The sequence below is a fragment of the Oryx dammah genome, unplaced genomic scaffold (assembly GCF_014754425.2).
Source record: "Oryx dammah isolate SB20612 unplaced genomic scaffold, SCBI_Odam_1.1 HiC_scaffold_17, whole genome shotgun sequence".
Lineage (NCBI taxonomy): Eukaryota > Metazoa > Chordata > Mammalia > Artiodactyla > Bovidae > Oryx > Oryx dammah.
Genome location: NW_024070201.1, coordinates 74,192,552 through 74,204,786, shown reverse-complemented (window position 1 = coordinate 74,204,786; position 12,235 = coordinate 74,192,552). Strand labels below are relative to the sequence as shown.

Below are 12,235 nucleotides of genomic sequence, written 5' to 3'. Positions count from 1 at the left end.
GTTGAATACTTTGCTTTACGGGAGGGTGAGGACTCCAAGGACAGTCTTCACCATTTCTGACCCCAGGCTGGGACGCATGCATGGTCAGGTGTCATGGGCAGCTTCACTTGAAGTTTTCTAACTAGCAAGGGCTCTAGGGCTCAAAGTGGCGGCAGTGGGCGGGCCCATCCTTTTCAGCCCCTTTGAGCTGAATTTAGAATTTTCTAACCTGCCCTCTCCTCCCCTGGGGCCTGGCTTCAGCCCGAAGGGCGTGGGAGGCAACCGAGACAGCACTTGCCTGGTTTTGTTGGAAGGAGCAGGAAGGAGCTGGCTTGGCTGAGGCCTGGAAGCTCCCAGGGGGCCAGGCAGGAATAACACCCGCAGGGCTCTTCTTAGCTCTGGGGCCAGCCGTGTGTCAGATCAGGACAGTGCAATGCAACTGCCTGGGCCCTGGACTTCACTCAGTCCCTCTCCTTCCATCTGGTTTGCTCAGCCACAACCTCTCACACCAGATCAGCAAACATCCCGGTGGTTGGGGGAGTCCCCCGCCCCGCCTGGTCTCTCTGGAAACAGGACAACAGCACTGCCAGCTGTCTCTTGCTGTCTTTCCCTCTGAGCCAAAGGCTGGTGCCCGGGGTGAGTGGGGAGCTGTGCTGCAGGGAGCAGGTGAGGTCGGGAGGAGCCGAAGACGACGGCCTGCCTTCCCGAGGGCTTTACTTCACATGCGTGTCTCCATCACACATGTCACCTCACTGAACACGTGTCTCACATTACTCACACAGCCCCTGAAATGGGAACATTACAGACAAGGAAAACGAGGCTCTAAGAGGGGTCTCCTGGGACCTCCCTGGTGATCCAGTGGTTAAGACTACCAGCTCCCACCGCAGGGGGGTGTGGATTTGACCCCTAGTCAGGGAACTGAGATCCTACGTGCCCCATGGTGCGACCAAAAAAAAGAAAATGAACGAGATTTCCTGACCAGCCCAGGACCCCTAGCAGCCGGTCAGGCTCTGAACCCTTGCTGTGCCTCACGTGGCACTTCTCTTCCCTCCCCGGAGCCTGTCAGCGACCTGGGGCTGTGTGACGTGGGAGGAAAAGGGTAGGTTTTTGCAGGACAGGAGGCGATAAAGTACAGAAAAAGTTTATTGGAAATCTCTTGAATACATTTTAAAGTAATAGCTTAGTATTTCCAAATGGAGTCGGCTGGAGGCGGGGAGGGGCTCTTCCCCCTGGAGACACGACTGGTCCCAGCCCCTGTCGGGGGGTGCCGTGGAAGTCGGTCTAGGGCTCATACCTGCCACTGCACAGGGCTGAAGGACAAGGGCCGGCCTTGACAGTTGCCCTGCTCCTCCCAGGCTCGGCTCCAAGTCCGGCTCAGCCCCCCTGGCCTCTCACAGAAGGGGTCCTGAAGAAAGGCTGCTGCCTGCAGAGGCCAACAGTTCAGAGTCAAAGAGGACAACGGCTCAGAGGTCTTCCCCTGCTGGGCCTTGGAAGGAGGGCTGAGAGGCTGCTGAGGTGGGAGTGGGGGACATCAATAACTTAGCAGGGCCTCCACCCTCCCCAGTGCTGGGCCCTGGGGGGTAAACCAGGATCGGTGTAGCAGCCCACAGGTGTGCTCAGCCCACACCAGGCGGCCAGCTGGATGCCACTGCGAGGAACGCGCCTTTGGGGCTGCAGCGGGTGTGCACGAGGCTGGGACAGAGCTGACCCCAGCGCTGGGATCAGCCTCATCGGGGGGCCACTGCCCCCAGCCCCCGCTAACAAGCAACGGAGGGCCGCCTGCTCTGCTGCAGAACAGCTTCTGCCAACGAACACCCAGGTGGCTGCACCAGGCAGGGTGTGCCTAGCCTTCCTCGGATGGGGCTACAGGTGAGGCGACCAGGAACAGATGGTCAGTGAGTGAGGCTGGGCCCTTGGCCGACTCAAGTAACAATACCTGAAGGGTTAAGTCAACTGAATGCCCAGCTTTAGTTTCTCAACAAGGAATCGATGCAACTAGTAAACCTCAGGGCAGGGTACAGACCCTGGGGTTAAAGAGAGCTGGTGGCCAGGCCCAGGTGGAAGGGGGGAGAAGGCCCGTGACCCCACCCCGAGAAACCAGAACAGTACCCCAGGAGGAGGGGCCTGCCCAGCCTACCCCAGGGCCATAGCGGGGGACACACACAGCCCCGTGGGCACTACCAGTGGCATGACCCTGGTGAGTCATCACATTTTGAATCCGAGACTTCCTGGGCTGCCAGGACATGGTCGGTCTCTCTGGAGAAGCTGGGAGATGGAAGGTTCTCCCCAGGAATATGCATGTGTCTAAGGTAGAGTCTATGGTCAGCTGTCAGTTCAAATGTAGCAATTCTGGGAGGCTCTGTGGCCTGGGATCCCACCTTCTATGCCTGGGAAGGAAGAGCTGGGAGCAGCAGCCCCGAGTCTGAGGAGCCTCTAGAGGAAGAGGCACTGCCCCGGGGGCCCTCCAACCTTCCCATGTGAGGATGTCTAAGCTCAAACATGTTCTCTCTGTAAAATATCTGATTTCTCTGAAAGTAATAAATATTGACTGTGTCCTCTAACGGGGGAAGAGGGGAGGAGAAAGGAGAACCTGTGCTGTGACTCCAGTGACAACTCCTAGAGACACAGGCCTCTGCTTCCACATGGCTGGGCAGGCAGCCGCCAGGGCTGCTCAGATGGGCGGGCACGGCTGACTTTAGAGTTCTCATCACCTGCGACGGGAAGCCCACCACACTGCCAACAATACAGGCCCAGGACAAAGAAAGGGAGGAAGAGAGAGGAAGAAGATACCAGAACTAAGAGGAAAAGACCCTGCAGGAGAGCGTCCTGGCCCCTCCTCCTGGCACGGTCTCCTTCCTCCTCCTGCCTCCGCTCCAGCCTCGGGGCTACCAGCTGGAATGTTGCCCGGCGGATGGCCATGGCAGGCCGGCAAGGGGCCAGCTGCTGGGCAGACCCGGGGCAGGGGGCTGGCAGGAGGAGCGGGAGGACGGCCTCTGTGAGGCCGCCACTGAGGGTGGCATGAGCAGAAGGCCTGCAGAGGGCGGGTGGCGGGGGTCCTCGCGGATGCCGTCGCAGGCCTTCGCTGCTGCCACCGGTTTCTGGGAGGGACCAGAACACGGGCTCCCGGGTCCCCCGAGGGGACCGCCTCCCCTCGGCCTGGCCTGGAGCAGGATAAGGGGTGGGAGCAGCTGCCGAGGAGGAGGCGCTCTGTCTCCTGGGGCCACAAGAAGGGGATGCTGCTGGGACTCAAGGACACCAACTTTACTGCAGCGTTTCTACAAAGGCATCAAATTCTCGGACATTCTTCTCGTGCGCAGCCAGCTTCTCTGGGAGTGAGTCCTGTGCAGGGAGGGGAGAGGAGCTGCTTACTCAGTAGCCCGGGAAGCCAGCTGTCAGCCAGGAGTGCAGGGAGCAGGGTACAGAGTCCGGCTCTGCAGGGCTGGGCTGCCAAGCAGCTGAGCAGGGCTGGCCAGTGGGGGCTGAGGAGGGAGACAGAAAAGCTGGAGAATCCAGGCTGGCCACACACGCAATGAGATGGAAAAGGGCCACGCCCACAATGGGACGACACAGAGAAATCCAACATGAAATATCTTTGGCACAGATTAGACTGACGTTAGACTAAGACAGTGGGTTTAGAGCCCTACAGGTTCAGGAAGCGAACGCTATCTTCACAGCCTGCGCTGGGCCGGTGGCAGAGCCCCGTGGGGGCACACACCAGGCAGTCCCTGCCTCACCCTCCGGAGGCTCTGACCCGGCAGGTTGGTGGCCAGGCTGGAAGTCTGCATCTTTACACCAGCTGAGGAGGGGCTGGGCCAGGGAGCAGAAACAGGCGGAGTGAAGTATGACTGCCCGCAGGTTTCAACCACTAGAGCCTGGCCCTAAGCAGGTGGTCTGGCCCCACTGCCGAGCATGCGCCAGCAGAGCTCACCCCCTACAGAGGATGCCCTGCCAGGCGGGGGCACCTGGAGCTCTTCGGAAGCAGTGCAGACACGCCGGCTGCCTGGGTGGGTTTGAGGGGCCGGAGCAACCGGCCAGGGCCGGCTGCAGCTTCATCTTAAGAGCTTTTGGACTCCAGCTCCTTCCAAGCAAATTTCAAATGAGTCCAGAGAGTCAATTAAAAGCCTAAAATCAGAAGCCCGACTCTCAGGGGTCAAACCTTTGTTTTGCTGGCTCAGTGTAATCGCCAGCAAGTTACTTGTTCCCAACGTCATTCCTCTCATCTGTAAACTAGAATAATAAGAAAACCTACCTCTTGGGGTCACTGAAGATTCATGGAAAGCACTTTAAAAATGCTTGGCACCTAGAAAGCTTCAATAAATATTAATAATGACATTTTTGCTATATTATTATTACCAAGCAGCTTACCGAGCAGGCTTTTCTGTTTAAGGCAAACCAAGGGCAGCTGAGCCAAGATGCCTATTCCTAGAGACACTCCTGACTGCAGTATAGGAGGTAATATTTCCACCCCAACATCTCGTGGCATGGGGCACCCTGGATCTGTGGCTGTGCTAGACACTCCTCTGCCCATTGAGGACAGGAAATAGAAAACACCCTAAACAGTCATTACAGTCGGTATCAGGACAGCTGGCTGAACTCGGGAACACGGGGATGAGTGAGGAAAGGGCAAGAACACCGCCACTCGGTCCTCCTGCTGCTTCCACCTGTGTCCCTGACACCTGCCTGGCAAGCTGGACAGCTGATGGCAAGAGCTGCTGAGGCAGCCTGGCTGAGTGGCATCAGCAAGTAGAGGACATCAGGCAAACAACAGGAGAGTGTGAGAACTGCTGGGATGAGAGTGCAGAGAAAAGGAGGAAATGAGCGCAAGCAAATTCAAGATAGTGACCGCAGGGCGCAATGCAAATCTCTAGTGTGATCGCAGGAAGGTAATGGTTTAACCATCTTGTCCTGTGACCGCAAGATGGGAGGTGTGGGTGTGGGGGAGCAGTTGGAAGAACTCTCCAGGCCTGCAGAGCAGGAATGGCCATGGAAGGAGGACAGGAGGCCAGAGGGCGAGGCGGTGGGCAAGGGGCTTCCGTACCAAGTCCTCGGCCATGGACTGGGCCCCGATGTCAAGGGAGAGGCTGCTCAGCTGAGGCGGGTTCTGAAATTCACGATAGAAGGTCCCCAAGTCCATCGGAAGGATGTCATCTTTAGAAAAAGCTGGTTTCTTTAAAAAAAAAAATGAGACCGACTCAAGTTTAGCTTGCCTTAATCCACAGTGGAAAATCAGACGGGCTTAACTATCAATAACCCTCTTTGCTTTCAGGAATTAGAAAAGAAAGGGCTCCTCCAGGCTGACCTTTGAGGAATCTTTACAGTTTTCTCTTCTGGGCAGCTAAATTCATCCTGGGGATGACCTCCCTCTATCCTGGGCAAATTTCTGTCCCCTTCCTTTACACTCCTTTCTTTAGCAAAGGGCTATCCATTCATGATCAATGAACTCTGGGAGTTGGTGATGGACAGGGAGGCCTGGCGTGCTGCAATTCACGCGGTCGCAAAGGGTCAGACACGACTGAGTGACTGAACTGAAATGATCCATTCATGAATAGGACCTGCGCAGGTCCGACTGGACAATCCAATCCCATTTTGAGGTGCATTTCAATCAAAGACATAGCACAAAATGCCTTGCTGCTCCTGGGCCTCCACGTCTCCTCAAGCGGCATGTTAAGGGCAGGTTCCCCACATAAAGGGCACAGCCAGCACCCACAGTCCCTTCCCTCTGCCTGGACCAGCCCATCAGATCCCCGAAGACCTATTCAAGAGTAACAGGTGCTTCTAGGTTTACTGCCCCTGAAGCAGCAGTGGGCAAGGGAGACGCTGGCAACTCACGAAGTCGATCATGACGAAGTCGTCCTGGGTATGGCCGCTGCTGCCCCCGCTGGAGCCGTCAGAGTGCAGGCTGCCCTGGAGAGGAGACGTAGTCTCTGGGGAATCTGGTGGATTCACCTGTTTCAGAACAAGGCGGAGGCAGGGGCTGGTCCTGGGCACTGGCTGTAAACCATGAGCCAAGGAAGGGCATGGCTAACGCTCCGCAGAGGAACAGTGAGTGGCCCACCAAGAAGGACGACCACTGTGGCGCTGTCTTTCTGCAAACGTCACTCAGCGACGGACTCACCATGGGGTCCGCATCCTCCAGCTCCAGGTTCTTGGGAGCAAACATGGCAAAGGGTATGTCCAAACTGGTCAGGGTCACCTGGAGAGACACGGGAGCAAGGATTAGTGCGGCCCCTTCCCCAGCTCGTCTGCTTCCTCAGGGGCTTCCAGAAGTGGGGTGCATCCAGCAGGCTCACACACTTCAGCTGGCCATGCCACCCTCAGGTTCCTGTCTTGCTGGAGACCCCTCCAGTCTCCCCTGCTTCCTACCACGTGCCCACAGCACCCATAGGACTCTGGAATTCAGCTCTGGAAGCCTGACCCACAGCAGTTCAGTAACAAGTGTTCCTCACTGGCAGAGCTGCAGAGGACTTTCCTGTCTCAAGTGAGGCTGAGGCGGTGGCACCGCAGTGCGACATGTGTACTGAATGGCATGGTCTCCTCCCCTCTGAGACCCCAGAGCAACAGTTCTCAGCGTTTCCGGCATGATGCCACAGGTCGTTAATCCTCTCCATAGAAAATCCACACACAGCCACACCATTCTGCATGTGATTTCAGTGGTTCCACAGGCCCCAGTAAGACCTCACCCTAAGGGCTCACACATTCTCACAGGTTGTGAGGGCAGAAAAATCACCTGGTTGATGGGCTTGTTGACAAAAGCCCCCACTTTCCGGACAAAGATGGTCTCCAAGACATCGTGGGGGGAGGCCCGTCCCTCGCTGCCGTTTGATACAGTTTCAGCGTCCTCACTGGAGAAGAAAAGGTCATGTCGGCTCTCCTTCTCAAACCACAGCAGAGCCTACTGGGTTCTCCGTAAGCCCACCACCTTGTGAGGCACTGCCCAGGACAGCAGCTGCCCCCACCAGCCCAGGCGTGTGGGAAATGGCAGTATGAAGCCTGCCTGGGGCCCCTGTCACCCTTGCTTTTGAGTTGGGAGCGGAGGACTGCATTTCCTGCAAGAGCCAAAAATAGGCACATGTGAATGAAACTCGGTGTTACAACTGCATAAAGCTTCCATAAAATTTACTGTCATACCAGGGATAAGCATCAGTCACCATGCATCCAGCTATCATACACATGGGCAAGCAGCTCTCATAAACGGCTAATTTTAATGTCAGTCCAGTTACAGAGCCAGACTCAAGATCTTACACCCCCTTCACTTTGTCATTTTGCTGTCTGAAGCTCCGCTCCACGTCTCCTGCCCTTTCCCTGCCCCGAGTCCTCTCTCTGTTCAGCAAGGTCTCTCAACAACACGCCCAACCTGGCTGCCCACCCCCTCCTCCCAGGTGGCGCAATGATGAAGAATCCGCCTGCCAACACAGGAGGAGGGGCGAGTTCGATCCCCGGGTCAAGAACATCCCCTGGAAAAGGGAATGGCTACCCACTCCAGCATTCCTGCCTGGAGAACTCCACGTATAGAGGAGCCTAGCGGGCTACAGTCCAAGGGCTCAGAGTGGGACACGACGGAAGCAGCTAAACGACTCCCTCCCTCCCTCCAGACTGATGCTGAGTCCCGAAAGGTGGGGAATGCCAAGCAGAAGAAACCGGCTCAGACTGTCAGTCACAGCCCTGTGAGAAGCCGGGGATGGGAAAGCCCCAAAGCAGGGGCTCAAGATGGGGAGGACTATGCAGTCCAAGGGGCTCCTGGCCTCCAGACACCAGGGGGGACCAGCGTCTGAGAGCCCCAGGCACAGGGTCCTCTGTCTTCAGTTACTCCAGGTCATACCCTAGGAATCTAGGCTCAGAATATGAGAGTAAAACGACTACAATGAGGCTTTCTTGGCTGTCCAGTGGTTAACACTCTGCTCCCACTGCAGGGGACACAGGTTCAATCTCTGGTAAGAGAACTAAGACCCTGCATGCTGCCAAAAAACAAAAAACAACACTTAAGAGGATTCCCCTTTGATTATCTAATAGGAGGAAAGAAGATGGAGGTTTGAGGGGCCAGGCATGAAAGTAATTATTTTTCCTGATGGATGGCATGGAAAGATCCTTCCAAATAAACCCCCTCCCCCAACTCCACTGTGGGAATGGAAAAAAAAAAAAAAAAACAGGAATTTCTAATATCTGAAAGTTAAGATGCAATGGGGCAATCGACGTCATTATTTCTGGGGCCTTCCAGTTAAGAGGGCAGTGGAGGTCAAGGCAGGCCCAGCTTCCCACAGAACTCTGGGTGAAATGGAAGGAGCGAGTCTGGGCTCTGTAATCCAAGAAGCCAGGCCTGTGCCTGGCCGTTCTGTGAGCTAACTGTTCTCTTAGGCCCATCACTTAACCTTCCTGAGATCCTGTCGCCTTTTAAAGGGAGGTAACATGGTGACTTTTGCTGGGTGGGATTATGAGAACTTTCCACCCAATCCACCTCTTCAAAATCTGACTCACACTGTATCACTTCTGCAATCAGAAAAGACAAGGTTTCTTTTTGTATTCCAGTAAGGAAAAGCAGTTGTTTCTACAGGATCTGCAGGAGGCGAACACAGGAGAAAAAGAAACTGGATCCTAACTCCCACTGCAGACACACCATGACTCCGATGTCATGGGTGTGGTTAACAACACTCTGTTCTGGTCTCAGGGAATTCTGAGGACACCCAGGAAATCCACCTCAGGGGATGAGAGGAACATCTCAAAACACCTTCCCTGCATCAGAGTGAGGCGCGCCAAGCCCAGCTGCCTGCTGTCAGAAGCCAGTAGTGGTGCCCAGGGCAACCCCCCTCACACACCAGCTGCAACGCAAGATTCTTATCAGGAATTTGAAGGATTCCACATTTTCCCTGCCAATGCCAAGCCTGAGCCAATGCTGAAAGCTACTCTTTACTTGCTGATACCAAATAAGCAGATGTGTTGGGGAGGACAGGCCCCTGGCTGGTCTGAAGAGCGGACGAGCCAAAACATGAACTCACCTGCTGGACGGCGTGGCGGCACAGTGGGCCCCATCAGAAGGGGTGTAGGTTGCCAGTCTCTCCTGGTCAGCCTGGGCACCATGGGCAGGCTGGTTGGGACCAAGAGGTACCCCACCTTCCTTCCCGGGGACCATTAGCTTTGGGGGAAAATGAAAAAATACAGTGAATCACGGCAACGTCAGGCAGGAGGGGAGACTTGCTGCCTAGCACAATGGCATCGGCTGTCCAGCTTTCCCCTCACCAATGCTGCCACCAAGTGGGCAGGAAACCTTGGAAACCTTGATCCTTTCTGGGGCTCGCTCAGTTAATCAAAGACATGCACGGAAGTGACTACAGAGGGAAAGAGGGGGAAAACATTCGGGAAGCTCTTCTCTTCTTTCTGAAGCGTGAGGCAGCCTCTCAGAATCATCTTAGTCCTCCGAAGTTAAAGAAGAGCTTTGGTTCAGAACACTTAGAACATGAGTGTCTCAAGAGGCCCCTCTAGTGTGTCTGGGCAGGGGAGGCAGCACAGGAGCCCCTAGTGTCCTCCCCATCTTTAAAGATACCTGGTGAGGGTGTGTGGCGTTTAAGCCAGCAGCAAACACTACTGGATAAGCCAGGTCAGCGGATCCAACGCCCAGGGCAGCAGGCTGATAGGAAAGGCGAGAGCTGGAGAGCTAAGCAAGAGAAAAACAAAGAGGGGCCGCGGAAAGGAGGAGGGAAACCAGGCACTCCCAGAGTGTGGCCAGCGATCACATCAGTGGGGTGGGGAGCAAGTCCCAGCCCACGGCCGGAGCGCCTGACGTGAGGGTTAGACAGACCAGGCTGTTGCTCTGAGAGTAGGAAGACAGACTGATCTGCAGTGGGGCTGACAGCCTCAGCTCCGTGCCCTCCCAAGGCCTCACAGGAGCTCCCTGCTCCCCCTTCTCCCAGGGGTTCAGCTAACTGGCTGAGTTTCCAGCCCAGCCGATCTGGGGAGCACCGTCTGGGCAGAACTGGGAGCCAGAGCCAGCAGTTTTCCCAGGTCATTCTAGTCTCTTCTCTGGCCTTGAGGCCCCTTTGAAACACAAGGCATCTTTTTAAATCACACCTTCCGTTACCACTAGGTTTGGGAGGGTTCCTATTTTTAGTGAAAAAGAGAAAACCACTCTTGGGTGGTTTATCTGGAAAAAAAAAAAATCTAAACAACTCCATGTACTTTTCACATCAATGGTAGGAGGAGGGGCAAATGATGAATCCTATTTTGGGCTGCTGTGCAATGGCTGCATCCTGTTAAAAATCAATTACCGCACCTCAAAATAACCCACAGAACACTTGGGGATATTTAAATAACTATACCCTGTACTTTATTTATAGTTTTCAAATAAAAAGAAACCATCTGATAATATCCCCTTCTTCCCAGTATGGACTCACTTGGTGGGAAAAGGCCAGTCCTGCCGTGGGGACCCTCAGAGTGTCCGTCACCACAGGAGCAGGGGTCTGAGAAAGTGCCTTTGTGGCCGTAAGCACACACTGTGCACAGACACACACGGAGACAGGAGAGACAGGAGAAAAAAAGAAGGAGCTTGAGAAAGAAGTGAAAGAAACCCTGGAAAGGGCAGTAGCAACAGAGGCTGAAATGCAGTGAGGTCAGGAGGGAAGCAGGGAGAAAGCTGCATGACCGCCTTCTGAAAAGGACCGCTTGGAAACGTGTGAAGAAGAGAGTTTATCCCTGGCGTCCTCCCTGACGCGCAGGTGGAAAGCAAAGCTGAGTCGAGCTGCTATGACTTGGTGAAACCTGAACGAAGCATTAGTCTGCCTTTAGTCAAAAGAGGGTCTCTTTTAGAAAATTTCCAACAGGAGGGTCCTGAGAACGTACACAGGGTATGCTAAACAGGAATGAGGACGCTGAGACTAAGATATTAGACTGAAAGCCTTTTTCTGGGGACTCAGAATCTGTAGGCTCAGGTTTAAACAGTTGAGGCTTGTTGGCTGTGCTTTTAAAATGCTCAGGGACCCAGCGGCGAACTTTCTTGCATCAGCTCAGGGAAGACGAGGTGGCATGCAGGTGTAGGCATCAGGGTGCGTGTGTGTACACGCTCACAGTCCCTGAGGGTGTGGAAGAGCTTGATGGAGTGAAGGCTGGGGCATTTTCAAAACTCAGGATTTCAAAGCTAATTATGGGCAAGATGATTGTTTTGGGTCTTGCTGTTCCATCTTTAAGTCTCACCAATTAGCTAATTAATTAATGCCTAGAATTGGAGGTAGGACCTCAAGATACAGTACAGGTTCTGAGTCACAACTATTTATTAACTCAGCTCTGTGCCCCAATGATACAATGATCCTCACTTTACTAGAAAAACAAAACAAAACCAGCCCATTAACAGGTATTTACTGGATGACAGCAAAAGCTCAAACAGAAATTGCTGAACACTTATGCGATTCCCTAGATTAAACAAAAGAAGAAACTATTTCAATATTTACAGGAACAAAGAGACCAGGTGGTAAATGATTTTTCTCTCTCTGTTCTACCATCAAGCTTCAAAATGAGTATTTCTGTACCAAACTGTGTAGTCTTGATTACAGGTACTCAGGGAGCAGTGACAAGGCTCACCCACTGGGTGCTCTCTCTGATGAAATCTTGACGAGATCTACTTTTAAACTGTGACAAGACACAATAGGCAACTGATAACATGAAACACACAGGCTCTCCTTACACAGGTTAATAAACCTTTTTGCAAACCTCAGCTACAGAAACGACTTAACTTCCCCTTACCTTTGGGGTCAGGCTGAATTTCCACTGTATCAGAGAAAAAAGAAAAACTGATGTGTTAAAGCCCCAGGCTCACCATTCCTAACATCTCCCAAGTTTATATATTGTTTATGAGTTTATCAGTTGTTAAATGAGCATTAAATGACATATTCATATTTTGATGATTAAAAAAAAACCATCAACTCACCAATGTGCACTAGTAAGAAAGTAAGCTTTCCTCCTTTTTTGGGTCAGTATCTCTCCCTGTCAGCAAGCACACCAGAAGCCACCCTCTTCCAGAGCAATGGCTATATGTATGCCTACATATATTAATGGGGAGGGGGGAAGAATAACAATTCCTACACCCCCAAACCAAACTGTCCAAACAATTTCACAAAACTATCTTAAACTTTAAATTGTCACATTAGAAATAACAGTGATCCATGAATTTCTGTAAAGTCCTTCATACATAAGTTAGCTTGTTGTGCTTAACCCCTGTTTTTAAAACAAATTAGAACTATACTTTTAATTTAGTATCTAAAAGCACAGGATGAAA

The 12,235-nt window shown here is 53.3% G+C and overlaps 1 protein-coding gene across 8 annotated transcripts in view; it reads right to left on the bottom strand.

Annotated features, from left to right (window-relative positions):
- Positions 1-1,104: 1,104 nt before the first annotated feature.
- The window catches only part of ATG13 (autophagy related 13), a 47,248-nt gene continuing 36,117 nt past the window's right edge, over positions 1,105-12,235 (bottom strand). For 2 of the 8 annotated variants that reach the window (XM_040259133.1, XM_040259134.1), the window contains 8 exons: positions 10,362-10,460; positions 9,515-9,625; positions 8,970-9,106; positions 6,707-6,821; positions 6,095-6,172; positions 5,809-5,925; positions 5,018-5,146; positions 1,105-3,318 (listed from right to left, as the gene is read on the bottom strand). In XM_040259133.1, the coding sequence (XP_040115067.1) occupies positions 3,241-3,318; positions 5,018-5,146; positions 5,809-5,925; positions 6,095-6,172; positions 6,707-6,821; positions 8,970-9,106; positions 9,515-9,625; positions 10,362-10,460 (864 nt within the window). In that variant the 3' untranslated portion in view covers positions 1,105-3,240. The remainder of the gene's footprint in view (positions 3,319-5,017; positions 5,147-5,808; positions 5,926-6,094; positions 6,173-6,706; positions 6,822-8,969; positions 9,107-9,514; positions 9,626-10,361; positions 10,461-12,235) is intronic. The other 6 variants (XM_040259136.1, XM_040259135.1, XM_040259138.1 and 3 more) reach the window with 6 other exon arrangements.